At 38.5% G+C, this 25,578-nt stretch overlaps 8 protein-coding genes across 8 annotated transcripts; 5 read left to right on the forward strand and 3 right to left on the reverse strand.

Moving 5' to 3' along the window:
* The first annotated feature begins 4,754 nt into the window (after positions 1–4,754).
* LOC132788907 (uncharacterized) lies at positions 4,755–9,184 on the forward strand. The gene is made up of 6 exons (XM_060796578.1): positions 4,755–4,759; positions 5,420–5,492; positions 5,808–5,897; positions 7,291–7,336; positions 7,752–7,778; positions 7,847–9,184. Exons 1-6 carry the CDS (start codon positions 4,755–4,757, stop codon positions 8,506–8,508), a joined length of 903 nt encoding a protein of 300 aa, XP_060652561.1. The 3' UTR covers positions 8,509–9,184.
* On the reverse strand, positions 9,176–10,174 carry LOC132788905 (phosphomannomutase). Its single transcript, XM_060796576.1, has one exon. The coding sequence runs from the start codon at positions 10,023–10,025 to the stop codon at positions 9,264–9,266; it is 762 nt and encodes a 253-aa protein (XP_060652559.1). The 5' UTR covers positions 10,026–10,174; the 3' UTR covers positions 9,176–9,263.
* A 126-nt stretch (positions 10,175–10,300) lies between these two features.
* Positions 10,301–10,747, reverse strand: LOC132788909 (uncharacterized). The gene is made up of 2 exons (XM_060796580.1): positions 10,666–10,747; positions 10,301–10,597 (listed from the first exon to the last, which is right to left on the reverse strand). Exon 2 carries the CDS (start codon positions 10,591–10,593, stop codon positions 10,447–10,449), a length of 147 nt encoding a protein of 48 aa, XP_060652563.1. The 5' UTR covers positions 10,594–10,597; positions 10,666–10,747; the 3' UTR covers positions 10,301–10,446.
* On the forward strand, positions 10,739–14,751 carry LOC132788900 (transferrin 2). Its single transcript, XM_060796565.1, has 7 exons — positions 10,739–10,934; positions 11,272–11,699; positions 11,764–11,897; positions 11,957–12,117; positions 12,180–12,682; positions 12,744–12,908; positions 12,973–14,751. The coding sequence occupies exons 1-7, from the start codon at positions 10,874–10,876 to the stop codon at positions 14,035–14,037; spliced, it is 2,517 nt and encodes an 838-aa protein (XP_060652548.1). The 5' UTR covers positions 10,739–10,873; the 3' UTR covers positions 14,038–14,751.
* A 235-nt stretch (positions 14,752–14,986) lies between these two features.
* Positions 14,987–18,349, forward strand: LOC132788903 (phosphoacetylglucosamine mutase). Its single transcript, XM_060796573.1, has 3 exons — positions 14,987–15,266; positions 16,439–17,882; positions 17,940–18,349. Exons 1-3 carry the CDS (start codon positions 15,166–15,168, stop codon positions 18,036–18,038), a joined length of 1,644 nt encoding a protein of 547 aa, XP_060652556.1. The 5' UTR covers positions 14,987–15,165; the 3' UTR covers positions 18,039–18,349.
* A 172-nt stretch (positions 18,350–18,521) lies between these two features.
* Positions 18,522–20,251, forward strand: LOC132788906 (eukaryotic translation initiation factor 2 subunit 2). Its single transcript, XM_060796577.1, has 4 exons — positions 18,522–18,613; positions 18,736–18,894; positions 19,067–19,472; positions 19,661–20,251. The coding sequence occupies exons 2-4, from the start codon at positions 18,880–18,882 to the stop codon at positions 20,182–20,184; spliced, it is 945 nt and encodes a 314-aa protein (XP_060652560.1). The 5' UTR covers positions 18,522–18,613; positions 18,736–18,879; the 3' UTR covers positions 20,185–20,251.
* On the reverse strand, positions 20,200–20,994 carry LOC132788908 (uncharacterized). Its single transcript, XM_060796579.1, has one exon. The coding sequence runs from the start codon at positions 20,920–20,922 to the stop codon at positions 20,272–20,274; it is 651 nt and encodes a 216-aa protein (XP_060652562.1). The 5' UTR covers positions 20,923–20,994; the 3' UTR covers positions 20,200–20,271.
* Positions 20,995–21,291: 297 nt separating this feature from the next.
* Positions 21,292–25,567, forward strand: LOC132788901 (histone acetyltransferase KAT2A). Its single transcript, XM_060796567.1, has 3 exons — positions 21,292–22,655; positions 22,718–23,370; positions 23,432–25,567. The coding sequence occupies exons 1-3, from the start codon at positions 21,397–21,399 to the stop codon at positions 23,959–23,961; spliced, it is 2,442 nt and encodes an 813-aa protein (XP_060652550.1). The 5' UTR covers positions 21,292–21,396; the 3' UTR covers positions 23,962–25,567.
* Positions 25,568–25,578: the final 11 nt, after the last annotated feature.

The following is a 25,578-nucleotide window of genomic DNA, read 5'->3' on the forward strand; positions in this document are numbered from 1 at the left end:
AATACAAAATATACAAGATGTTAGCCAAAGCAATTAAGACCTAGCAATAATTTGAAAAGGAAAAAAAATTCGAGCAAACTGTTAATACTATATACATATGTACTCGCATATAATATCTTTTCAATGGAATCTAAAAATTCGAATGATAACTTAAATCAAAAATAATAATTGATGCATGAAATTAACTAAGAAAGAATAACCTCTAATGCAAAAAGCTATTCTTCATAAAATGTGGATCGTAAAACCACCCGTAAATTAGTTTTAAATTCTGCCAAGATTTCGATAGCACAAACTGTATTTAGTCGCAAGAAAAGTTTCGGGCAAATTGAGTTTGCTTTGCAAAGTCCAACACAATGATTTCAGCAAAGTGGTTTTGTCTTAAAGTCAGCGAGATTAGCATCGGCCAGTGTTATCTGGGTTTTCAATCATCAGCATCGGCATCGGCTACTCAAGCATTATCATGATCCAGATGCACACACATATACGATAATACTACCGCATTTTTACCATATCGGATTCCAGCTGTGACACCTTCTCGGCTGCTGCTGCTGTTGCTGGACTGGAACTAAAACGAGTGACAAATATTTTGACCATCCTTTTATGATCGTGAGGCATTAAAAACAAAAACAACATATAAAGGACAAGGAGCGCTTGAGTGTGTCTCACGACCTAAAAGCTAAACCTAAAGCTGAGTACTTGTCCAGTTTGCAAAAGAGGTTCCAGGTTCCATACTCCTGGAATTCCTGCACAATGCGTTTTGCTGCCTTTTGGTTTCCTTAGCGCGATCTCAACCCAACACCGTCGGATGTCGTCGGATTCCACCATGACTTGAGCTCAGCTCCAAGCTGGAGAAGTCTCTCTCTCACTCACTCTCTCTCTCTCTGTGGAGCAGAGCAAATCGCTCTGTTTTGTTTTGTGTTGGAAGCTTGCTGCAGAGGCACAAAATACACAATGCCACATCCGAACGAGACGCAAGAATTTATGGCATTTCACTGTCAGAGACGCAGAATTCCTGTCCCTTGCCACCATTAATGGAATGGACAATAAATTTAAACGTGCAGACGGACAACATGCCATATGTAAAGAGCCTCCTCCTCCTCCTCCTCCTCTCTCTCCCACTCTAGAACCGAGATCTCAGCAAACTGTCCAGTTCAATTCAGTGCAGTGTAGAAGCGACATTCACGAAATGGACAAAATCGCTACTCTTACGGATACTTTGCGCGTGAGACGATTTGTAAATGCAAAACCAGTCCTCAACTACAATATCCCCGAGAGTCGAGATCCTCATATGACAAAGCGATAATCATTTTCACACCTCAACTTCATTGCCATATCAACAGCCTATTAATCATATCAACACAATTGTCTATTGTTTATATCGTGTCAAATTACAAGAGCAACTTGCATCGATCATTCGAATTGGCATAAAGAATGTACTATGTCAATATTACAAAACTTTTGTAGTAGCTAAGGAAGGTGATATAGATATTTCATAGTTTATATATATAGAGAGATCATAGTTGGAGTCGTAAAAACTTCTTTGGATCATTATCTTTTCAACAATCAACAAATTTATAATAAATTTCGTTTTAAATATGTTCACCTAAATTTAAGTGATCATTCGAATTATATATTACTAAATTTTAGTACCGAACGTAAAAAGTATGTTTTATAAACTAAATATGGGCAATTCTCAAAAAATGGTAAACCACGACAGAAAAAAAAAATCTTCACATTCATCGTATTTTTTTGTATAATGTCATAAAGAAATATCCAAATTTTCATAATACAATGGATCCGTAGCATATCTCCGTTGTTTTTATAAAAAAATTTGCCTGCAAACTGAAAAAATGTAATTTTTTCACTTTTAGCTTCTTATGTATGCATTTTTATGTTTTATTATTTCACAAAGAAAACATATGATATGTTTGCTCTTTTTCTACCAAATCTCTTAATAGCAATCCAATAATAAGATAAAAAAATGCAAAGTGAGCGAAAAAATGTTCAATTAACTGTTTATTTTTATTTTGCTTCTTATCTATGTTCAAATCGTACGTTCGCGACCGAAAACATCATTTTATTGTAATTGCTTCGCATTAAGTGCAAGCAGGTGAATGAAACTTCGCGTGTTAAGTTATTTTGGTATATATATTTTAAATATAAAAAATCGTTGGGGTTACTCAAACCAATCTTTTTTTATTGATTGTCTAAGTAGCGTACGTTCGCGACCTTACCTATAAGCATATGTCGATTTTTACTAGCGTCGCATGGATTTAAAAAATAAAATTTTTTTTTTGTTTTTGTTTTTGAAAACTATGTCGTTTGCAGTTACTTATTACTTGTTAGTTATTACTTATTATTTATTACATATTTTTCTTGCTATTAATAAATTTCAGTACATTTTTCATATTTAATAAAAATTTATTTTTTTTGCTTTTAAATGTTATTAGACACTTTAAATTGAGTTAAATCCGTTTGTTTTTATGAAATATGAAGTTATTAATAAAAAAAAGTTGTGGTAAAAATAAAAATTTAATAAATAAAACAACATGGAAAAATCGTACGTTCGCGACCGTACGTTCGCGACCGGAACTTAATTAAATTAAAAATAAATAAATGGAGATATTTTCTTGGGAGTAGGCTTAATAGAAAGCTACATGATTCTACTTTAAAAGTAAAGTTATTTCTTTAAAATATTCCGTCTCAATTCGCAGAGTTTTGCATTTTACTGTGTTAAGCCAAAGTCGACTTCCATTTTGCGTACGTTCCCGACCGCATGTTTTTTGACAATATTATGAAAATTAAAAATCGATAAGCCCCATAATTTACACTAACCAAAGAGCTAAACAAATGCTAACGAAGAGTAAAAAAAAAGTTTCACGAAACGTTTGTTTTCGATTTTATTTTTTTAATTTATCTCGTACGAACGTACGTTCGCGACTTTGAGAAATGCCCATATATGACAGAATACAGATTGTCAATTTTTATTGTAAATAAATTCTTATAAAAAGTAAAGCAAAGAAAAGTTATTTCAAAAGATAATTCATCAATCAACAAAATAAAGTCTGTTTTTCAAAAGATTCATATAAAAAAGAATTAAATTGTTCAATAAAAAAAGATTTTAAAATTTGAGAAGTTATAATTTGAAATCTCTTCAGTGATTTCTAAATATTATTATAAGATTCATCTTGATATTTACATAAATTACTGTTTAATAATTATAAGGTTACTGTTTAGTTGTATTGCAGTTTCACTTCTCAATTAGCTAAACTCTAAATTCAATTTATTTTTTTGGCAATACATTTTAATTTAGGCATTAATAGTCTCAGCCATCTCTGATTCGATTTTCCTGCAGTAATCCATGGAATCTGCCGCAATTGTGCAAGTGAATAAGGCTTCAATGTTGCAAGTATTCGCCAGATCAATTGACATTGTTGATAAGATAGTCAGACTGAAGTCCGAGTGGAGTCCGAGTCCGAGTCTGCGACTGTGTCCAAGGCGAAGACGCAAGTTTGTGGTGGTTTGCAGCTTCTGTTCGTGAAACATTTCTCCACGAAATGCTAAGACAATGGATGAGATTAAATGCCAAACAGTGCAGATTAAGATGCATCGACAGCAATAGCTATGTCAGTATCAGCATTAAGCCGGCCAGCAGACGGCATCTGCATCTGCATCGGCGATGGATCCCATGTGTGCTACCACCACCAGGCCAGAGCACAGAGCCGGGGCACAGAGCAGAGCACATCGCTTTAAACTGGGAGACACGAAACAAATTTCCCTTGAAAAGAATTACATACCGATCCTCCGCGGGAATTGGTTGAAACTCTATTTGTTGTACCTCCTCCTCCTGCTGCTCCTTCTGCTGTTGCTCCGGTTGCTTCTGCTGCTTGTTTGTCGCCGCGCTGTTCAAAAACTGACCGTCTTCATTGTCAACACATGGCTTTGGCTTTGACTCTTTACTTTGGCTTGGCAAACAATTCTATAGAAAATCATCGTGCACTCGCGGCGATCTTGCAGTTCAGTTTAGTTCCAGTTTCAGTTTCAGCTTGAGCTTCAGTTTTGGGCTTCTCAGCTTATCTGAGTTGGCCGAATCGTTGCGCCTTACTAAATTATTATGTTAACATGAAAATAATTGAGGCAAGCGGCATTCAGCGATTCGCCATTCGGCATTCAGCATTTCGACCAGTGGCTGCATCGCGCTCTGTGCCCAATTTATTTATATCGTAACATCTCTTGGACAGGCATTGAATCTCCCCCTTCTCCCCTTCCCCTTCCCCTCACCCACTCCTTTGCTCTGCTTTTTTTATTTTTTGTCTGTTGTTTTACGGTGGACAGCAATTGATGGTCGAACAAATAGTTGGTGAAGTGCAGCATATTGGAACAGCGACGCCCTGCTGATTGTAGTGTTTGTCCCTTCATCGGTGATTTGTTACCAATTGAATGGTAGTCTTATAAATATTGCCTTAATGTGACTTAAGCGCTTGGCTAATTAAAGTATTCAACTCTTTCTCTCTCTCTCTCTCTCACTGTTTATAGACCGCACTTCACTGGGCTGCGAAGCATGGCAATGAGGATGTGGTTAAACTAATTGCCGGCACTTATAAGGCGGATGTTAATGCTAAAACGGTAAATTTACAATTTGTACAATTTGAAAAATAATATGCATAAATTATGAAACACTCTTCTATTCTGTTTTTTTGTATCTCCCCCCACTTTCGAATACCCAACTGGATTGAACAACTGTCGACTACAGCATGGGGTAAGTGTGTCCTGCCATAGATTGAAATACTTTTAATAATAATACTTGATGCGAATGCGACGAACTGATTGCCTTGTCACAAGTCACAATCACAATCACGCGAAAATCTGCGTCACATGTCACACACTCTCTGCAGCGCTTCCTTTAACCCTTCCCCAGAGGCATGAGGTAGGAGCAGGAGCTGCTGTAGCTGAAGCTGGAGCACAGCGACCATCGTCAGTCGCAAGCTGTGACAAATCGTGACGAGCAAATCCAATTGTGCCACAACATTGCCCAACCTCAAGTCCTTAGGTTTATGCATGAGAGTTTACACAATTTTAAATTGAACCGTGCCGTGTTCCCAACAAATTAAATTCTCTTTCTCGCTTTCAAATGTGTTTCAAAATGTCATTCTCAAAACTGAGACAAAGTGAATTGTCAATCACAATGTGTGTTACATATTAGATTCTATTCTTTACCTCAACCTCTTTTTCGCATTTCCAATTCGATACGCAATTTACAAAAAGGATTCAATATTCGCTTTAAATATTACATCATCTTGCCTGCAAATATTTACTAATGTATTTCTTTTGTGTGACTTATTTCATTTAATTTATCAACATTTCTAATCGATTATTTATTTATTCCTAATCATTTATTTATTTTAATCCTTTATATTAGGGTTATACACCTCTTCACTTGGCAACTCAGTTTGGCAGACAAAACATCTACGAGCTTCTTTGGAATGTTTACAGTAAGTAGCTAAATTTTTGAAATGAATCGAATTTTAGTGCTATTATAATAGAACTCTGATATACTCACTATTAAATAATCTTGAATAAAAAACTACAACAACCTTTTTTTGTTCTTCTGAACAACTGAATTTTCAAACATAAGAAATGCAGTATCATAAGAAACAGCAAGAACTTTTGCACTTAATTGTTAACAGATTTATTTATATCGCATTAAAATAATCTTCAAGATTATTATATATTAATCTGCAATAAGTCCCCTAATAATTTCCCCTAACAACCAATAATGTTAACCTTAATAATCTTTGCTTCTCCAGAGGCCAATCGTGACATTATGGATTGGAGTGGTAACAAGCCGTTGGATTATAGTCGTCAACGCCCCAGCGTCTCGGCCTCAACCTGTAGTAGTGAGTATCAAAACCATTTCTTCCAAATGGAGCCTAACAACAACTACTATCTGGGACCCATGAGTCTTGAGAGCACTTACTCGAGCGGTACTAATAATAAGTTCAGCGGCGGCGGCACACTCGACAGCGCACTGACACGCGGCAAGAAACGCTCTCAGCTGCGGTATGCCACCGTTAGTGGCGCCCCCAAGGGCATGGGCACTGTGTCACGCACTCAATCGCTATTGGTCTCATCGCCATCGCGACGCTATAAGAAGCCATCGGTGCAATCGTTGCTATTCAAAAATGTGAGCGAGGACTCCGACTCGGATCGAAAGGATGGTGGTGCCAGTGACAACAACGAGGAGGCGATGAGACCAGTCTCGGTGGCAAGTGCTCGCAGTGCTCGACGCAAAGAGAGCTTTCTGCGCAAAACTTTTCGGTCCGCTGCCGGTGCAAGCCGACCATATAAAGATCCTGTTACTAACCCAACTACTTAGTCAATTAAAGCAAGCATGTGCTAAACAACTACCTTTTGTGTAATTATCAACTATAAAAACAAAGCTTTTGCTAATTGCACAATATTATTACAACAACTGCAATACAACTTTTATACATCAAGTACTACTACTACTACTATATAATTATTATGTATGTTATGTTTACACAACTGGCACAATGGTAAAACCAACAAATTGATTATCAAAACAAATATATATTTCTGCAATAACTTAGAGTACTTATTAAACGCACGTAAGGAATACAACTTGCGGTCTTTGCTTTTCTCAACTACAGTTTGCATGCCTTACAACTTATTTAATGAAGCAACAGAATAGAAAATAGATTTTTTTATAATATTTACATAGTAAATGCATTTACATGCATTTATTAAAGCAGCTCTGAAAATGAAGTAAAAAAGAAATAATATACCTTTCAGCATAATAATAGTTGCATAATATTCTAACTAAATTTAATCAATGTTTTGCATTTTAAATTAACGTTACATTAAGCTTCGCGCAAAAGCATTTGAATGGCAAGAAACTGTCGCGCGTTTACCAACACTACATCAAAAGATGGAAGTTAACATTCAAATTTTACACCGCAATGTCTAACATTTTCAGACTATGGCGATGAATAACAATAAGTGATTATAATAGATAATACTAAAAATAAATTGCATGCGAGTGCCTGAAAAATCACATAAAGGAAATTCACAAAATGGATACATTTTTCATAAATTCCACACACAATCTCAATTGTCATTGCATTTTATGTTCTGATAATCTTTATTAACTTGGCCAACGTTTCTGGTTAAATAATCCTTGTTGTTCTATTTAAATTCTCTGAATTGTCTAAAACAAAACAAAAAAAAATGGGGATCCTCTATTTCTATTTTCATAATCAACTCGTGTAGAAATTCAAGCGATGCAACTCAGCAGCGGACACAACGGCACCTGGAGGCAGGTTGACTTCACTAACGATTTGGATTGCTTGCAATCAATTAGCGTTCTTTAATATGATTTTGTTCGATTTTCAATATTTTTCACTAATCCCATTTTATATTATGTTTTAAGCTTTTTTCCGAACTTATGCTATTTTTTTCTGTAGTTTTCCTAAGTTTATTTTTTATTACTTAAACGCATTTGATTTTGATGCCTGTTATACTTAGCGTTTAATTTGGTAAGTTATTCTTTTAATGAGTTTTGTTAATCGCACAATCATTTGTCTTTGTAAAAAACAAGAAAACAAAAAAAAAACGCTATCAAATTGTCTGGGTTGCATTTATTTCATTTTTATTTTGCCGAGCATGTGCATGTTCAGCTGTCTCTTAAGCAATTAATTAATTATTTCTCTCTTTCTTATGAACTTTTGCAGAAATCAAAGCGAGAAAAAAGCAAACAAGTAAGTCAAGCACGTGGAGTTAATTTATTGAAATATGCGTATTAAATAATGTTTATTTTGTGTTGCAGTCGAAAAAGATTTGGGCTTCCTGCGGATTGGATCGCTGAATGTTCGAGTAAAGAAAACCACAGAAGCCTTCAGCAACTTCTTGGGAGTGGGCAATGGCAGTGGAATGAATCCGTATGGCCATGGGGCGGCAACCGAAGCCACTCGCCATCACCAGCGAACTCACCGTCACCCTCATCAGCGTCATCATCATCCTGTCAATGGTACGACACGGGATCATCGAATCTCTCAGAATCAGAGAGCATCGGCGACTGTACCCTACGGGATGAATAACATCCTTGGCTCCCGTTCGAGTGTGCCCATCAACCACAATATCTACGATGCCGTGCACAAGTCCTGGGGATCGGCTGACAACATCACACAACGCTCAGAGAACCTAATGCCACCACCAAAGTCGGTGGACTTTATATCGAAACGTTATAGATCCTCGAAACGTTCGTCGTATGCTTCGAATGCGACTGATTCACCACGAGACTCGATCTGCTCGTCCAATTCCAGTTCCAATCTTAACTCCGGCTACAGCAGCATGCCCACGACTCCCAATCAAATACGCGCACCCAAAACTATTGGTGGGGCATCCTTGACAGCTGATTCCGATTCAGATTCAGCTTGTGGCTTTGACTCCAATTGGTCAGTCAATGGGCGAAACTCAATGAAACCTTAATTTTCTATAAAAGAAATAACATTCGCATTTTTTTTAATTTCACAAATCTATAATATTAAGTTTGAATCTCTTGAGAAATTGACGATTACTAAAATAAATCAATTGAATATTGTACTGTCTATGATTCTATTTCATTATAATCATTATTATAACGTACGGAATTCATTAACAATTATTTAGTGTTACGAAAAGCAGTTCAATGCCACATTGAATTCAAATCTTTCATTAATAAGGATTTAAAAAAAATATCAGTTGAATGAAAATTAAATATTTTTATAAAAAAATCTTTTAGAAAAATAAGATACAATCATTTGAATTGTGAGTAAATATATACCATCTAGAGAGCTATAAGTGTAGAATTGAATAATCTATACACAGATGGAGATAAATAATTTAATTGATGTTTAATCGTTATAATTTTAATTTTTTAATCCTCTAAAAACCTTACATTCTGAACGAAAGAATCTGCTATAAGAATGTTCATTACTAAAACAAATTATATTGGCTATAAAATCGTGGAAATCACAATTCAAAATCCCATTGAAAAATCTACACAAAATAGTAAATAAGAATCCTGTATGCCTAAATATTGTGCTATGTAAAAAAACCAGCCTATAGAATTCTTGAACTCTGAATGAGAGAATCTTTGGGAATAAACTAATATCTGTTTTACGAACAGCATTGTATATTTATTGATTTTGGTAAAAATACAAGAATACATTTTTAACAACATTCTCAAAATGCAAAAGGTTTGATCACTGAATGTTTAAAATCTCGGAAAGAATACGCTGGGTGTCCTTGGGAGTGGCAACTTTATGACCCTTGACTCGAGGATCCGTGTAAATTTCATGATCATTGCCACCAGGATCAGTCTTGTCGCCGAAAAAGTGAATCTCCTTGAAGTTGTTGTGATAAGCTTCGATGTGACGCAGACAGAAAGTTTTGTCCCAGCCGTGTGGGAAGACATCGAAACTAATCTGTCCACCAATACTGTACGTAAGATCAATGTCAGCGAAATCCTGCTTAAGCTTGGCAATCATCTTTTCTCGGATCTTGTGCTCATCATCATAGGCAGCAAACATGTTCCTCTCCTCCCGCGTACATTGCCGTCCAATGGGACAGACGTTCATCATTCCATTTCGGAACTCAATAAACGTACCTCGCTTAATTGGCAGCTCAAGTTCAGAGAGATAACGCAGCACATAGTTGATGAATCGCTGTAAGGTCTTTTCGCCCAAATGCTGTATGATGTTCTGTTTTCCGACTTCTTTTCCAGCTTCGATCTGAACAAGACCATTCTCAGGGAAGATGAAATCAAACTCGTTCAATATCTTTTTTCCATTTAGCTGCTCAAACATCTTCTCCAGATCGGAGCCGCCAACGATGCCAATTGTTGCCCGTGGTTTGACGTTTGTGTAGAAGAATTCCTCGAACTCAGGCTCAACCATAGAGCGAGGATATGTTAAGGTGCCATCGACATCGAAGAGCAGCAAGATATCCTCACGTTTCAGCGACATTTTTCTAATTGGAATGTATTTTGCATCAAACAGAACAGGAAAAGTAACAGAAAAACACCTTTGCCGCAAAAAACGACCACGTATGTTGTGTGTACGCAACTTTACAGGCGTCAGCTGATTATATGATTGATAACCAAGCTGCAGCTGTGCTGTTAACGTTCTACTGGAATGACGATAAACACTGTAAACTGTTGAAATGCAATATATTAGCACAGGTCACCGCTGTTAAACGTTGGAATGTACCACTGTTAATACTTACAAAGTATTTTGCACATTGGTTATAAAATAAATAAATACACAATGCAAATGCCAGTTCAAAAAACAGCTGTTTTCATTTATTGCGTGAATTGTTTATGATCATATGGAAACGAATGCTAACATTATAATAACAAAATACACTTAAACCGCTTTTGTGTACATTTTATTTGTTTCTGTTATGCTCTTGCAAAGATTTATATTTTTGCGTGTTTATCATGGGGTCCACAACAACCGGGTACAGCGTCAGTCCAACAGCGCCAACTAGGCAGGACACAAAGCCAATAAATCTCCAACCGCGCAGAACTGCCATTTCACTAAAATACACAATTTATTTCATTTACAAATTGTTTTTATTTAAAGTGACTATTATAAAACAAAACACCTGGTTGCATACGAAATTGTCTAAAAAATACCAGCACTTCGAAATCAACACTGTGTCTATGGACTGTCGATAAGCGATAGACACAATCGATTAATATGTACTGCGGGCGTGTCGCCGTTCTTTAACTCATTAATTTCTTTTATTTTCGTGAAATACGGCAGCTTTTTAACGAATAAATAAATGTGCATTGTTCTATATTAGTAAGAAAATGCTGAGAGTTTTGTTGAGTTTAAGCATATTATGCGCACTGCAGTTCAACGTCATAAACGGTAAGTGGCTATTTAAAATTCACAGTTCGCTGACTAAACATTGGGCGTTGTTATTGAGTGTGTACATATGTATTTGTGTGTGTGCATGTGATGCTCAAACATTCTTAATGAATTCCTCTAAAAAGTGGAGTATAAAGGTATTTCATTAACCAAACGAACTTAACTATATCGCACTGCTTAATTGCGATCTCCGATTTGAATTAACAAAGCAGTAATTGTGATTCCTACAATATAGTCTCACACACATACACATACATATAGACACCACAAGTGTCTTCAAAGTGTTGACGCCTCCCTTGAGTGTTTATTTTCATGAATTGTTTTCAATTAATTGTAGCACAACATCACTACAATGAGCACAAAACGAAAAATATTATTTGGTGTACCAAAAGCCTGGAAGAGCAATACAAATGCCAAAATCTGACGGTTGCTATCGAACGTGATTTCCAATTGTTTGATGAAGCCTACTTGAATCTCACCTGCTTCAGAGCCTATAGCGCTGATGAGTGTATTCGTGCGTTGGATCGCGAAAAGGCGCATATAACATCACTTGATGCTGGTGATGTGTTTACAGCGGGTCGCTACAACTCTTTGGTGCCCATTATGCAGGAAAAGTTAGAGGGAGGCTTCTCTGAATATTTTTCCGTAGCTGTGGTTAAGAAGAATACGTTGCCTGATGTTACCGAGCTGCGTCATTTGCGCAATAAGCGTGCTTGCTTCCCCTGGGTGGGTAGCTTGGCTGGTTGGATTGTGCCCATTTACACGGTACGAAAAGTCAATTAAATTGCTGTGTATTGCAAATAAAACATTTCTTTATGCATTATTGCAGCTGCAACACAATGGTGCCATGGAAGTTGTGGACTGCAACAACCAGGTGAAAACCGCTGCCAACTTTTTCAATAGCTCCTGCGCTGCCTATTCGCTGATTGACAAATACAATCCCATTGGCGACAACTCCGACAAGTGAGTGAAACTATTAAGTTTAATATGAAGATAGTTATAATAATATTATTTACTTAAAGACTTTGTGCGTTGTGTACTGGCAAAATCACTGGAGGACGTTGCTCAGCTGCTGATCCCTACTATGGCTACGATGGCGCTTTTCGCTGTCTGCTCGATGTAGGTGAAGTTGCCTTTTTGAGGCATTCAACAGTGTCGGAGATGCTGCAAACAGTCGAATACAGTAAGTTGAACAACTGTTTTTCTTAGTTTATATTTAAAATGCAATGATTTTTGCTTTTGCAGAGAAACTGTCGCCTGATTCCTTTGAGTTGTTGTGTCCTGATGGCCGTCGTGTCGCCGTCGCAGAGTATCGTCAGTGCTCCTGGGGTCAGGTACCTTCGGATGCCATTGTCACGTCATCAGCGCGCAGCTATCACGATAGAAAACAATACCAAATGTTCTTGAAGCGAGTTACCGAACTGTACTCGGATGCCACACGTGAAGATCCAAACCAGCAGCAACCGATTGGCATCGGTTACAACAACTACGAACCCAGCAACGGCAATAACTACAATAATCCTATTCCCTATGGTGGTGGTTACAACAATCAATATGAAAGCAATCCATATGGCAGAAATGGCAACCAGAATCCTTACAGTCGTTTCGATGAGAATTATCGTAATGAACGATTGGACAGCAGCTTTAGCACTGAACGCAATCAACTGGATGTCAATGGGTCTATTCCTATCGAAAAGTTCCGTATATTCGAATCGAAGCGTTACCAAGGCTCCAATTTATTATTCCAGGTATTTATCAAAGAGTTTCCTGTGTTTACAATATGTTTAATTTATGTATTTCAATTTTTAGGATGCATCGAAAGGTTTGCTTGCTTTCCCAGAGGATGATCAGTCGTTTAAGAAATATCTGCAAAAATCTATTGACTATGTCTATGGCATTCGTGAATGTCCCGTGCCTGCAATGACACTCTGCGTAACCTCTGAGCAAGAGCTGGAAAAGTGTATCAAAATGCGGGTAAATTACAAGCTATTGTTTCAGTTGCCACAATTATTTCACACGCTTTCTTCTTTGTCAACAGACTGCATTGAAGGCACAGATATTGAAACCTGAGCTTATTTGCAAGAAAATGCATTCGCACATCAATTGCATGCAACTGATTCAAACTGGCAAAGCGGACATCTCTGTATTTGATGCCGGCGATGTGTATACTGGTGGCTTAAATTACGATCTAATTCCCTTCATGTCGGAGGTGTACAATTTAGGTGAGCCAGAGTACTATGTGGTTGCTGTGGCCAAAGAAGAAGATCCCGACACCGAGCTTACATATCTAAAAGGCAAGAACACATGCCACACGGGAATCAATACTGCCGCTGGCTGGACATATCCGATGGCATTCCTTATTTCCAATGGCTGGATACGTCCTTATGGCTGTGATTCCGTTCGTGCTGCTGCTGAGTACTTTACCAAATCGTGTGTGCCGGGCGCAATAAGCAGTGAATATAACACGGGTGTGCCTTATGACAGCATGTGCGATCTGTGCCACGGTACCAGCTATAGATACTGTCGTCGTGATGCTTCAGAGGATTATTATGGACACACAGGTGCCTTCCGTTGCCTTGTCGAAGGCGGCGGTCATGTGGCCTTTATGAAGCACACTACTGTGATGGAGAGCACGGGCGGTAAACGCAAGGAATGGTGGGCAAGAAATGCTCTCAACGATGATTTTGAATTGCTGTGCACTGATGGTACACGCGCCGAGCTACAAGACTACAAGCGATGCAACTTGGGCAAGGTGAAGGCGAACGCTGTGGTCACTCGTGGCGGTACCAACTATAATGAGACCCAGCTGCATGCCTATATCAATCTCCTCACCTATGCTCAACAATTATATGGCCGCAAGGATGTGGATGCCTTCAGTTTCAGTATGTTTTCATCGCCCATCGGACATTATGATTTAATCTTCCAAGATGCTACGCGACAATTGCAAGTTATTCCACCGGAGAGCCGTCGCTATGATACGTATTTGGGCAGCAATTTTATGAGAGCTCGTCGCATTACAGATTGTTATGCTGGTGCTGCCCAAATGACAATTTCTTTAGTCTTGCTATTGACCAGCTCTTTAGCGCTGAGAACATTTCTTTGATAGCTATCGACGTGTTTTATACCTTCACACAACCATTCCAAACTGGATAAAACTATCCGAATAATTTTAGACTTCTAACACTTCGAATATCTTTTACGAATCTCTTTGACATCAACTACAAGCTGTAGTTAATACTACTTTTTGGCAGTTTTACTATTCAGAAAAACTGACAGCTAATAGTCCAACACTAAGAATATTTTTCCAATAGCTAAAGACATGTTTTTTAAAATTTGATAAGACTCGTAACTCTTCAATTATTTCTTACGAATCTTTTACACACATATCAACTATAAGCTTTTTGGCAGCTATTTAAGTAAACGTGCAACGGATAGACAAAACTGCTATCAAAAGAAAAATGTAGAATATAGTGCCTTAATATCCGTCCTGAGTACAAGATTGTTTAACATTGTGAATCTCGAAAGTTTAATTGAAATTAAATCAATTGCCTTTTAAAATGTCAACCAAGCGAAATACAATGTACTCTAAAATGTAAACTAGCTTAATCGTAAGACATGACATTACAAATAGGTATACAGTTTTGTTAACAATAATTTACTAAGTCGAAGCGTACAATTTTTCCGTCCCATACATTTATGTTAAATGACACTTTTACAAGCCATTCTCAAATATATTTATATTTACACATCGAAAGCGTAGTTTTTTATAAACGATCAAATTTATACACAAGGAACATTAAATAAATATTTTACAATATCTATTTTTGTTTTTCTGACTTGATATCAGAGTATTAACTCGTGGTTTTACGTTTCGGATGGTCAAAGCAAATTCAAATCAAATGAATTCACCAACTGCGCGCCGTGTGGTTGTTATCTAATTCGGTGTATGGCCATGAAGTGTGGTAAGTAGTATATTTCTCGAGGTGCACAGTATATTTGAAGATTGGAGCTGCGGTCACGCTGAAACAGCTGGAGCTTGCACTGACACGCGTTGCTTTTCGATGGTGTATTTCTTGTAGGTAGTTTTAGTACAACAACAACAGCGTCAACACTGAAATACGTTTTTTCAACCGGTTAAACATCGCGACTACAGCAGCTGCAGCAACAAAAAACAGCGGAATATTTCAGTGCCACATCGAAGTAGTCAAGTAGTATTACAAGTTATTGCAAAATGTCGATCAATCTGCGGACCGTTTACGCCTTTGCGAGAGAAATGTATCCAAAGAATTCAAAGGAGACCATTCAGTATGGAACAGCTGGCTTTCGCGGCAAGTGAGTCTATTGGTGTGCACCCACACACATGCATATAATTCCAACGTTTATGCAAGTGTGTGCAGTCATAAATATGTATTTACAAAGAATGTACATAAGTAGATAATGCAAGTACTTTAGCTTGGGCTACTTGTAGGTCCACTCATACATGCATTACCCAAACACACAGATATTGTTATATGGGTGTTTGTATTTGTATGGGTGTGTTTTTGGGAGTGGTGAAGATGAGTAAGACGTTGGTTGGCTGCACTATTTTGGCATTTGAAACTATTTATAGCATTTCTTACGAATACACTTTATCAGTCGACATGCACATTTAAAGATAGCTAACATACACACCAACGCAATTAATGGAGTCTATCTACCTATGTGTAGATGCATCCATCTATCTTTGTTTTTGAAGTTACTACACGCACACATGTTTGTAGTTTATGATTGAAATTTCCTCATTGATTAATTTCATGTTCCCTTTTATGCTGGCTAAACTTTTACTTTACTATTACTTTTCGTGTTTTTATCATTTTTGGGGTAAAATCGTATAAGTAAACTTCATTACAAGTTTAGCAAATAGTTATTTGAAAATAAAAATAAATAAATATAATAAATTAAAGCCTTAATTCAAAATGATGCATTAAAACTTTTTGAACAAATAAACACGATATATTGGAATATAATAATTCTTTTTATTGTATAATAAATACTTTAAAGTCAAAACTATTAAATTTGTAAATTAATTATTACCAAAGAAAAATAAACATTAAAAATCAAAATATATTCATTGCTCTGACATTTTTATGATATAGCTTTAAATTATAACATTCTCCGATATTAATACACATCAATCTAAATTATTTACCCTAAACATTAGACAAATTTAATCTTAATAATTCCTGAAAAATTTATTACGGATAGTTACCTATCCGATAACTATGCATATATTGAGGACACAATTTTATGGGGGTTAAGTATACTTTTTAGTAATGTTTGAAATGATCAGAGAGTATCTTGAAGTGTCGTATACTCAACTTGTAGATATGTATATAATATAAATAACTTAATATTTAAAAGATCGTGACCAAGTCAACAACACGACATTGTAAACCAATGTGAACATTCTAATCAGCATAGTTTCCAATTACTTTCTGACTAAATATTTTGTTTTACTCTTTCAGGGCCGAGTTCTTGGACAGTGTCATGTTCAGAATGGGTGTTTTGGCCACACTGCGCTCTCGCTATCGGGAAGGTGCCGTGATTGGTGTGATGATCACAGCCTCGCATAATCCTGAGCCCGACAATGGCGTTAAACTGATCGATCCAAAGGGAGAAATGCTGGAGTCCAGCTGGGAGAAAATCGCCACAGATCTAGTGAATGTCAGTGATCAGGAATTGGAGCAGCATGTGGGCCAGATCATCAAGGACAATAACATCGATGTGACATCCAGCTCATATGTGTACGTTGGCATGGACAATCGCTATCACAGTCCACGTTTGCTCAAAGCTGTCGCCGATGGCGTCATCGCTCTCAAAGGCAATGTCAGAGAGTTTGGCATTGTCACAACACCAATGATGCATTTCTTTGTCGTCGCCGCGAACACAAAGGAGGCCTATGGCAAGCCCACGGAAGAGAGCTACTACGAGAAGCTTATCTCGTCCTTTGAGAAGCTACGCAATGGCCGCGTCGAGAATGGCAACTATCGCAATTCCCTGATCTATGATGGTGCTAATGGTGTTGGTGCTAGGAAAATGCTGCAGTTCATCAAGCGAATGAATAATTCGCTCGCTGTAACGGTCATCAATCAGGGTATTGGCACTGGCAAAATCAATGAGGATTGCGGTGCCGATCATGTCAAGGTGAAGCAACGTGTTCCCGTTAATATGCCTGATGTGGAACCGTTTACGCGGTGTGTGAGTGTCGATGGCGATGCCGATCGTGTGGTTTACTTCTACACGGACGACGAGGGACAGTTCCATCTGCTGGATGGCGATCGCATTGCCACCCTGGTCGCTGACTATCTTATGGAGCAGATTAAACGCTGTGACCTCAATCTGCGCATTGGCCTTGTGCAAACTGCGTATGCGAATGGCGCATCCACCGATTACATTGTCAATGAACTTAAGGTGCCGGTGTCGTGTGTACCCACGGGTGTCAAGCATTTGCATCACAAGGCTCTCGAGTATGATGTGGGTGTTTATTTTGAGGCCAATGGACATGGCACAATTGTCTTTAGCGATAGCGCCAAGAGCCTTATTGCCGAAGCGGCCAAGACGAATGAGGATGCCAAGTCATTGCTGCTGATAATCGATCTCATTAATGAAACGGTTGGCGATGCCATCTCCGATATGCTGTTGGTTGAGACTATATTGAATCACAAGGGCTGGGATGTTAAGGATTGGAGTGCGGCCTACAATGATCTGCCTAACCTGCAGCTGAAGATATCGGTGCAGGATAGAAATGTCATAAAGACCACGGATGCGGAACGTGTGTGCGTGGAACCCCAGGGGCTGCAGGAGGAGATCAATAAGGTCGTAGCAAACTATAAACGAGGACGTTCCTTTGTACGTCCTTCAGGAACTGAGGATGTTGTACGAGTCTATGCTGAGGCCGCCACCAAAGAGGCAAGTTGTGATCTTAATTATCTAAAGCAGTTGAAATAAATTGGTTTATATTTGTAGGATGTGCAACAGCTGGCGTACGAGGTGGGAAGATTGGTGCAACGACTTGCTGGCGGAGTTGGGCCAGAATTAGTCAATCCAAGCAATGCTCATTTGTAGTCACAAATCGTGGAAACGAAAAATCAAAGGCTTCTATGAATCTAAATGTGTTCAGGCATTTGTACATATATATACACATACATATGTATATGTTTCTGTCATCCTAAGCTCCACTCAGCAGTTTCGCATTTAGCCCCAACGAGCTTAGCAAAATTTTTATAATTATATCTTTTTTTATAACGTAAGCTCAGAGTGTAATACTTGCAAGTGCATTTATAAAATAGTCGTATTCGTTGAATTGATTGTTTTTATAGATTCTAATAAAACATACCAGTTTATTTGATGTCCCAACAATGCTCACAAAAACAAAATCAGTAAGCTGTTTTAATTTGATACATACAATAGTAACAGAAATTCAAATATTTATATTTTGCGCGCCACATATCAGCTGTTTACGATGACATTGTTATCGGAGCATCTAATGAATTAGGAACCAGATCCAAATTTCATCATCTTTTTAAGCAGCTGTAAAGCTATAACAGTGCGCATTTCGAACGTACTCGTATGGCTCTATTATTCTTTTGTTTGGGCCATGATTCGAAACTATTACAATCATAAATTAAATTACATTCAAGGTGAGAGATACTCTGGTGAAGAAATAATAATTTCAGCGACGTACAGTCCTTTTTAAAAGTGTACTTTTAAAGTAAAAGAAATTTGAAGAAACCTTGTGCTTGCTGTTCATTTTACATTACAGATTTCTGTTAACTTTTCGGTGCTGTCAAACTCTGCCCTGCTGTCATTAATGTGTATTTTTTCTGATGCAAAAACTAGTCAGAAATAACTAACGCGGCTATTAATTATCAAATTTAATTCGTAAATTGTTGATCAAAACACGAAAATGGAAGGCGAAGACGTAAGTGTTGATTGAGTGCCGAAAATTACTGTTGCTATGTTGTTTGTGAGAAATATTCATGCGTGCCAACAACATTGTGGTCGCCATTTGTGAGGTTATGTGCAAGGGGTGTTCCACTGTGCATACGCGTCTATGAAATACTACAATATTCTTTCTTTCGCTGTTTGTCTAGGGCTTTGATCCCACTTTGTTGAAAAAGAAAAAGAAGAAGAAGACCACCTTCGATTTGGATGCCGCGTTGGGACTCGATGATGCTGCCAAGAAAGAGGATCTTAAAGATGAAGGCGCCGCTGATCCAGCGGCAGCTGAACTCGAAGACAATCTCGATTTAGAAAGTTTTGGCAAAAAGAAGAAGAAAAAGAAGAAGCCATTCAACTTGGATGAGCTGGAAGGTGCCTTGCCCGATGGTTCGGATGATGTCAACAATGCTGGGGCAGCTGAAGATCCTGAAGAGGAAGAAATTAATCTAGACATGGACTTTTCAATGGCCAAAAAGAAGAAGAAGAGTAAAAAGAAGGACTTGGATGAGCTGTTTGCTGACAAAGTCGAGGATGACAAGAGCGAGGACAAAGAAAATGGTAAGAAGGATCAAACGAATACAGCTGTTTTTGATAGCTACATCTGGTTTGTTACTTCGATGAGCATATGTTTAAACGTGTTACGGTTTGTGACTCAACTTAAGTGAAAGAAGTAACAACACAATGAATGAATGTTTTTTTGGTGAATGTGATGAAATATATGATATATATTATTTCCCCTTTTGCAGTCGAGGATAACAGTTCCACATGGGCTGGCTCAGATCGTGATTACACATATGACGAACTACTTAAACGCGTTTTTGAAATTATTCTGGACAAGAATCCCGACATGGCCGCCGGCCGCAAGCCCAAGTTTGTGATGCGACCTCCTCAAGTACTGCGCGTGGGCACCAAGAAGACATCGTTTGCCAACTTTATGGATATTGCGAAAACTCTGCATCGTTTGCCCAAGCATCTGTTGGACTTCTTGCTGGCCGAGTTGGGTACCAGTGGATCAATGGATGGCAACCAGCAGCTAATCATTAAGGGTCGCTTCCAGCCTAAGCAAATTGAGAATGTGCTGCGTCGCTATATTAAGGAATATGTCACCTGTCACACCTGCCGTTCGCCGGAAACAATATTGCAAAAGGATACGCGTCTATTCTTCCTGCAGTGTGAATCCTGCGGATCTCGCTGCTCTGTCGCTAGCATTAAGTCGGGTTTCCAAGCTGTCACTGGCAAGCGTGCCGCCATTCGAGCAAAAACCACATAAAAATCGGTATATATATTTCGCATATTCGGATTTTTTATTAATGAGTAAAATTTCAATATATATACAAAACGCATTTGTTTTACTATTTTATTTCTTCTCACTATTATTTTGGCTCTGATAAAACTCTATTAAACAATCATTATAGGCCAACTCTAGTTTGCGAGATCTCTCATTGTCTATTAAGAATGAAATAACATCTAAAGATATCTGGCCTCGAAATAGTTTAGGACGACCCAACAATAAAATATTGCTGCCAGGTAGAATCGTAGAACCATCAATGTAAGCCATGGCTTTGCTGAGTAGACGTTGTAAGATCAAAGCAATGTTTTCACAACCAACCGTTGTAGACATTACAGAAGCTTCATTATGGAGCGTTGTGATCAATTTCCGCTCCTTGGGCCTCAAGGGTATGCTGATTTCCATGGTTTCGCTGCCATCATCTATGATGTATTTGTGAAACGATTTGTTGTGAACTCCACGACCAGCTACAAAGCCATAGACCAAGCAAGTGCGGTAGCTCAGTGAGCCCAGATTATGGGCGGTAAAGACGCCTGCATCGTTAGGCACCAAGGACGAGTTCAAGATGTCGCCCACAAGCAGTGGTATTTCATTGTAAATCTTTTGGCCGTTTTGCGCTATTAAAGGCGCTGTTTCAAACGGCTTTCGGGCATCTTTTGTCTTTCGTATGATGAAATTGTCCAGCTGCTCCTCTAAATCAACATTACTCTGGCTTGACATTTCGTCAAAAGTGCTCTACATTACTGCAAATCACATAGATATGTATATATTTCGAGTTTCTTTGTTGCCATTTTGAATTATGTGCAGGGTATTCACATGCGGATATCGATAACAAGAGCATAGTTATCGATGTGGCGCACTCGCGTAATATTCCATCCCTCATCAACGTTACGCAGGTTGCGAAATCTAGCAAAAACACTCGATTTTTAGCGAAATAAATACAAAGGTCGAGCGCAGTTTTCTTTTAGTCAGCATTTGCAGTTAGCAACAGCCAACTGAAAAGAGAAAGCAGTAAACCGCTGTAATTTGTACCCTCACTATTATCGATATTTCCGTTGTCTCTCGAACACTTCAACGCAGCACGTAATTTCATCAGCCCTCGTCATCAGCATTTTCGCATCTTGTGAAATCCTAAAATTATATACTAAGCACAAATTTTCGATATTTGTTTTAGCAAAAAGGCACGAAGCAGAAATGTCTGGCGGCCCGGCAATAACACTAAAGAGTCAACCCATTGATGGCAGCAATAGCAATGCTGCTGGACATCATCAACAGCAGCAACAACAACAATCTGCTAACAATGCAGCGTCTTCGGCCCAACAACAACAACTGCAGCAACAACAACAACAAGGTACAGCTGCCCAAGAGGGAACTCGCCAGAATAGCTTGCAACGCATACAGCAACGCAAGCAGAAGGTCTTTAATCTGCCCGAGGCACAAAAACTGGCCAAGCTCTCCATGTATTCGGCATGTCAAGCCGATGGCTGCCGCTGCACGGGTTGGAAGACGCCACAGGAGAATCGCCACCGCGATGTCGAGTCTTCGTATTGTCCGGAATTCAGTGAGGAGTGTCGTAACGTTAGCTGTCGTCATCCATTGCGCACACACATCTCACATCTGAAGGAGATTTCACGATCCAGCATGGATGATCTACTTGGCGCCATCATCGATATGGAAAACTTGTTCATGTCCATGCAACGCGTCGAAGACGAGGATACCAAGAAGGTATATTTGTATCTATTTCGATTGCTGCGTCAATGTGTGCTCACACGTCAGCAGGCAGTGATTCGTGGTCCGTTAGGGGATCCACCTTTTGAGTCGCCCTGCATCACCAAGGCCGTTTTATCGTTGGTCTACTACAAGTACAATCATTTAAATGCTGGAGAACTCCAAACGATGACGGAGGTGGCCAAAACCTTTTTGAATTTCCTCAATCATTACAACTTTGAATCGCCGTCGGCGAGACGCAACGATTTGACGCTAACGCACGAGGATGCCTCCACTTACAAGATCAACTATACCAGATGGTTGGTCTTTTGTCATGTGCCTGCCTTCTGTAACTCGCTGCGACAGTTCGAGACATCGGTGGTCTTTGGTCGTACTTTGTTGCGAACTGTCTTCCAATATATGTCGCAGCAGCTAAAGAAGAAGTGCATCTCGGAGCGCGATCGTTTCCCGGAGGATAAGCGTTCGATCATCACACAAATGCCCAAATTTCTGGAAGCATTGCGTGCGGAATTGCTGAAAGATGATTCGCCCATTTGGGATACAAATTACCGACCACCCAATTCATTTGTTATGCAGCAACGTAAGCGTCACCAGGAAATTGCACCATTGGCAACTAATGTCATGGCTGCTGCTGCTCCAGCAACTGGTGGCACCAGTAAACGTTCGAGTGTTGGAGAACCCGTAAATAAGCGGGCTAAAAAAGAGGTACCCGACCGCAGCAGCAGGTGAGTTGCTCAAGAAAACTTCTCTTCGACTTCTAGCTTATCTTACATCCAATTGCTTTCAGCGAGCATCAAGATGATCTGCCTGTCGAGGTTGTGGCGCGTGCCATGAAAGCAGTCTCGGAGTCCAAGACCACCAACAAAGCTGAGATATTGTTTCCCGTTAATGTGTCTCGCGATGAAAATGTCAAGGCGGAGGAGCTGAAGCGTGCCATCGAGTTTCATGTCGTTGGAAATTCGTTGACCAAGCCGGTGGACAAACAAACCATACTTTGGCTTCTGGGCTTGCAACTAGTGTTTGCTCATCAACTCACCGAGATGCCGCGTGAATACATCAGCCAACTGGTGTTTGATCCCAAGCACAAGACCTTGGCATTGATTAAGGAGAATCAGCCCATTGGTGGCATTTGTTTTCGTCCATTTCCGTCACAGGGTTTTACTGAAATTGTCTTCTGTGCGGTCACAATGGCCGAGCAGGTCAAGGGCTATGGCACACATCTGATGAATCATCTTAAGGATTACAGCATTCAGCGTAACATTAAGCATTTGCTGACATTTGCCGATTGTGATGCCATCGGCTACTTCAAGAAACAGGGTTTCTCCAAGGACATTAAGCTAGCACGTCCTGTTTATGCGGGCTACATCAAGGAATACGACAGTGCTACTTTGATGCACTGTGAGCTGCATCCAAGCATTGTTAATACACAATTTATTGCAGGTTAGCATAGCAAATAATTATACCTTGAAGTGTAAATGTGAATTTTCCATTTTTCGTACAGTGATTCGCAATCAGAGCGAGATTCTCAAGGAACTCATCGCTCAGCGCCATAACGAAGTGCAGAAGGTGCGACCAGGTCTCACCTGTTTCAAGGAGGGCTTACCATCCATACCGGTTGAATCGATACCTGGCCTCAGGGAAATCGGCTGGAAGCCCCAGATGCGTCCAGCACGTGCATCGCGTCCGCTGGAGGAATCACCTGATCCCGAGAAATTGGCAACATCGTTTCAATCTGTACTGCAGTCCACGCGTCAGCATGCCTCGGCCTGGCCATTTTTGCGTCCTGTTACCGCAGCTGAAGTGCCCGACTATTATGATCATATCAAGTATCCAATGGATCTAAAGACGATGGGTGAACGTTTAAAGCGAGGTTATTATCAAACACGTCGCTTGTTTATGGCGGATATGGCGAGGATTTTCACAAATTGTCGCTTCTACAATTCCCCCGAGACTGAGTATTACCGTTGTGCCAACTCCCTGGAGCGTTATTTCCAAACCAAGATGCGTGAGCTGGGATTGTGGGACAAATGATCGGACGATTTAGCAACTCATCCATCGGGTTCGAGCTGAGTGAATCCTGCTAAGACACAAGTATCTACTAACTATGTATAGAGTATTTTGACTGCTTTGTTTTAGATAGCACCCGATAAATACATAACTATAATTTTACGCTCTTTCAGAATGCTTATAAACTTATGCAAAGTTATCTAATGCTTAATCCTTATTTATTATAGAACATAATTCATCTGTATGCACGAACTACTATGGAAGTTAATAAAAGTGATTTTTAAGGGAATTAATGATGCGAATTTAATGACAATTTGTTTCTTAACCAGAAACAAAGTAATCAAAATGCTATAATTTTGTTCTTCACTAAGTACATTGCCCTCTTCATTCTCGAATTTCTGTAGTTGTCCACTATTAAGAAGAATTAAATTATGAAATTTAATTGCGAAAGAACAGGTAAATTACCAGCGAACAGAAATCGGCAGCAATAACTCTAGGTAATTTTTCACTTCACATTTAATAAGTTCAATGACCTTAGCTATTGTGAGCAGAAATGTCCAACGCTTTTTAAAGTCGTATAAAGTAATCTTTGAGTAAACAGAATCAGCTTTCTCAATACTTGTTTTTTGGTTTCAATCAATTTTGGATCCAATGAAATTGAAGCAGTTATTCAAAAAGGATTTCAAAACAAATGAACACAAGGCTAGTGTCTGCATAAACATTGTATCTATTGGAAAATATGACTTTGTTTTTTTTTTCATTTTACTTATTAGCGAGTTATACATATTTATTACAATTTCATACATTATTTTGTGCTCAACATAGAAGTAAATTCTCCCATTGCTTAATAGCATTTAACGCAACACTAAAACCCATTTTGGTTTTTAAGGGTCGTGAAAGTAATTTCATAATAATTTATCTCTGATTTTTTAATATGCATTTGATGGCTTATTTTATACGAAACATTTACAAAAAAAAAATTAAACATGCTTGATGTACAATCTTGAATACTCGTAAAATCTCTGTTAAATTCCAACTAATCGTTACAAGTGTTAATTATTAGCAATAAAAATGTTGTTTTTTTTTTGTTTCTTTTGTTAAATAAGATCAAATATAGCAATCTTACGCAAACATATTTAATGCATAGCTGACAATTGATGATATCCTTAAACTAAAAGTGTGGTTGGTAATCATATGAGACAATTATTATTGTGCATTACTGGAAACATAGAATATTATTCATTTTGCAAATCGCAAAATTGCAAATGGTTGTTGAAGGCCGTATCATAATTAAAAATATATATATATGTTTGTATTTTAGCTCCCATTGTGAAAGACATACTACACGCTAAATATTGTTAAGATTGTTTTGGCTATAGACACTGAAATTGATCGGGAATTGAACTAATCCAATTATTTAAAGACACGCTATATAATTGTTATTCTCATTTGATTTTTTGTTTTATAAACACCAGTTTTTGTTGTAGATTTATTTGTTTGCCCACACACTACATGCTGGATAGGTGATTTATTTGATTTTTACAATTCTTGGGTTCAATATATTTACGTGTTTTTGCTTCTAATTTTAATAATATATATGCATGTAATTCCATTTTCTCCATCATTAAAATGTTCTTAAAA

The sequence above is a fragment of the Drosophila nasuta genome, chromosome 3, assembly GCF_023558535.2.
Source record: "Drosophila nasuta strain 15112-1781.00 chromosome 3, ASM2355853v1, whole genome shotgun sequence".
NCBI lineage: Eukaryota > Metazoa > Arthropoda > Insecta > Diptera > Drosophilidae > Drosophila > Drosophila nasuta.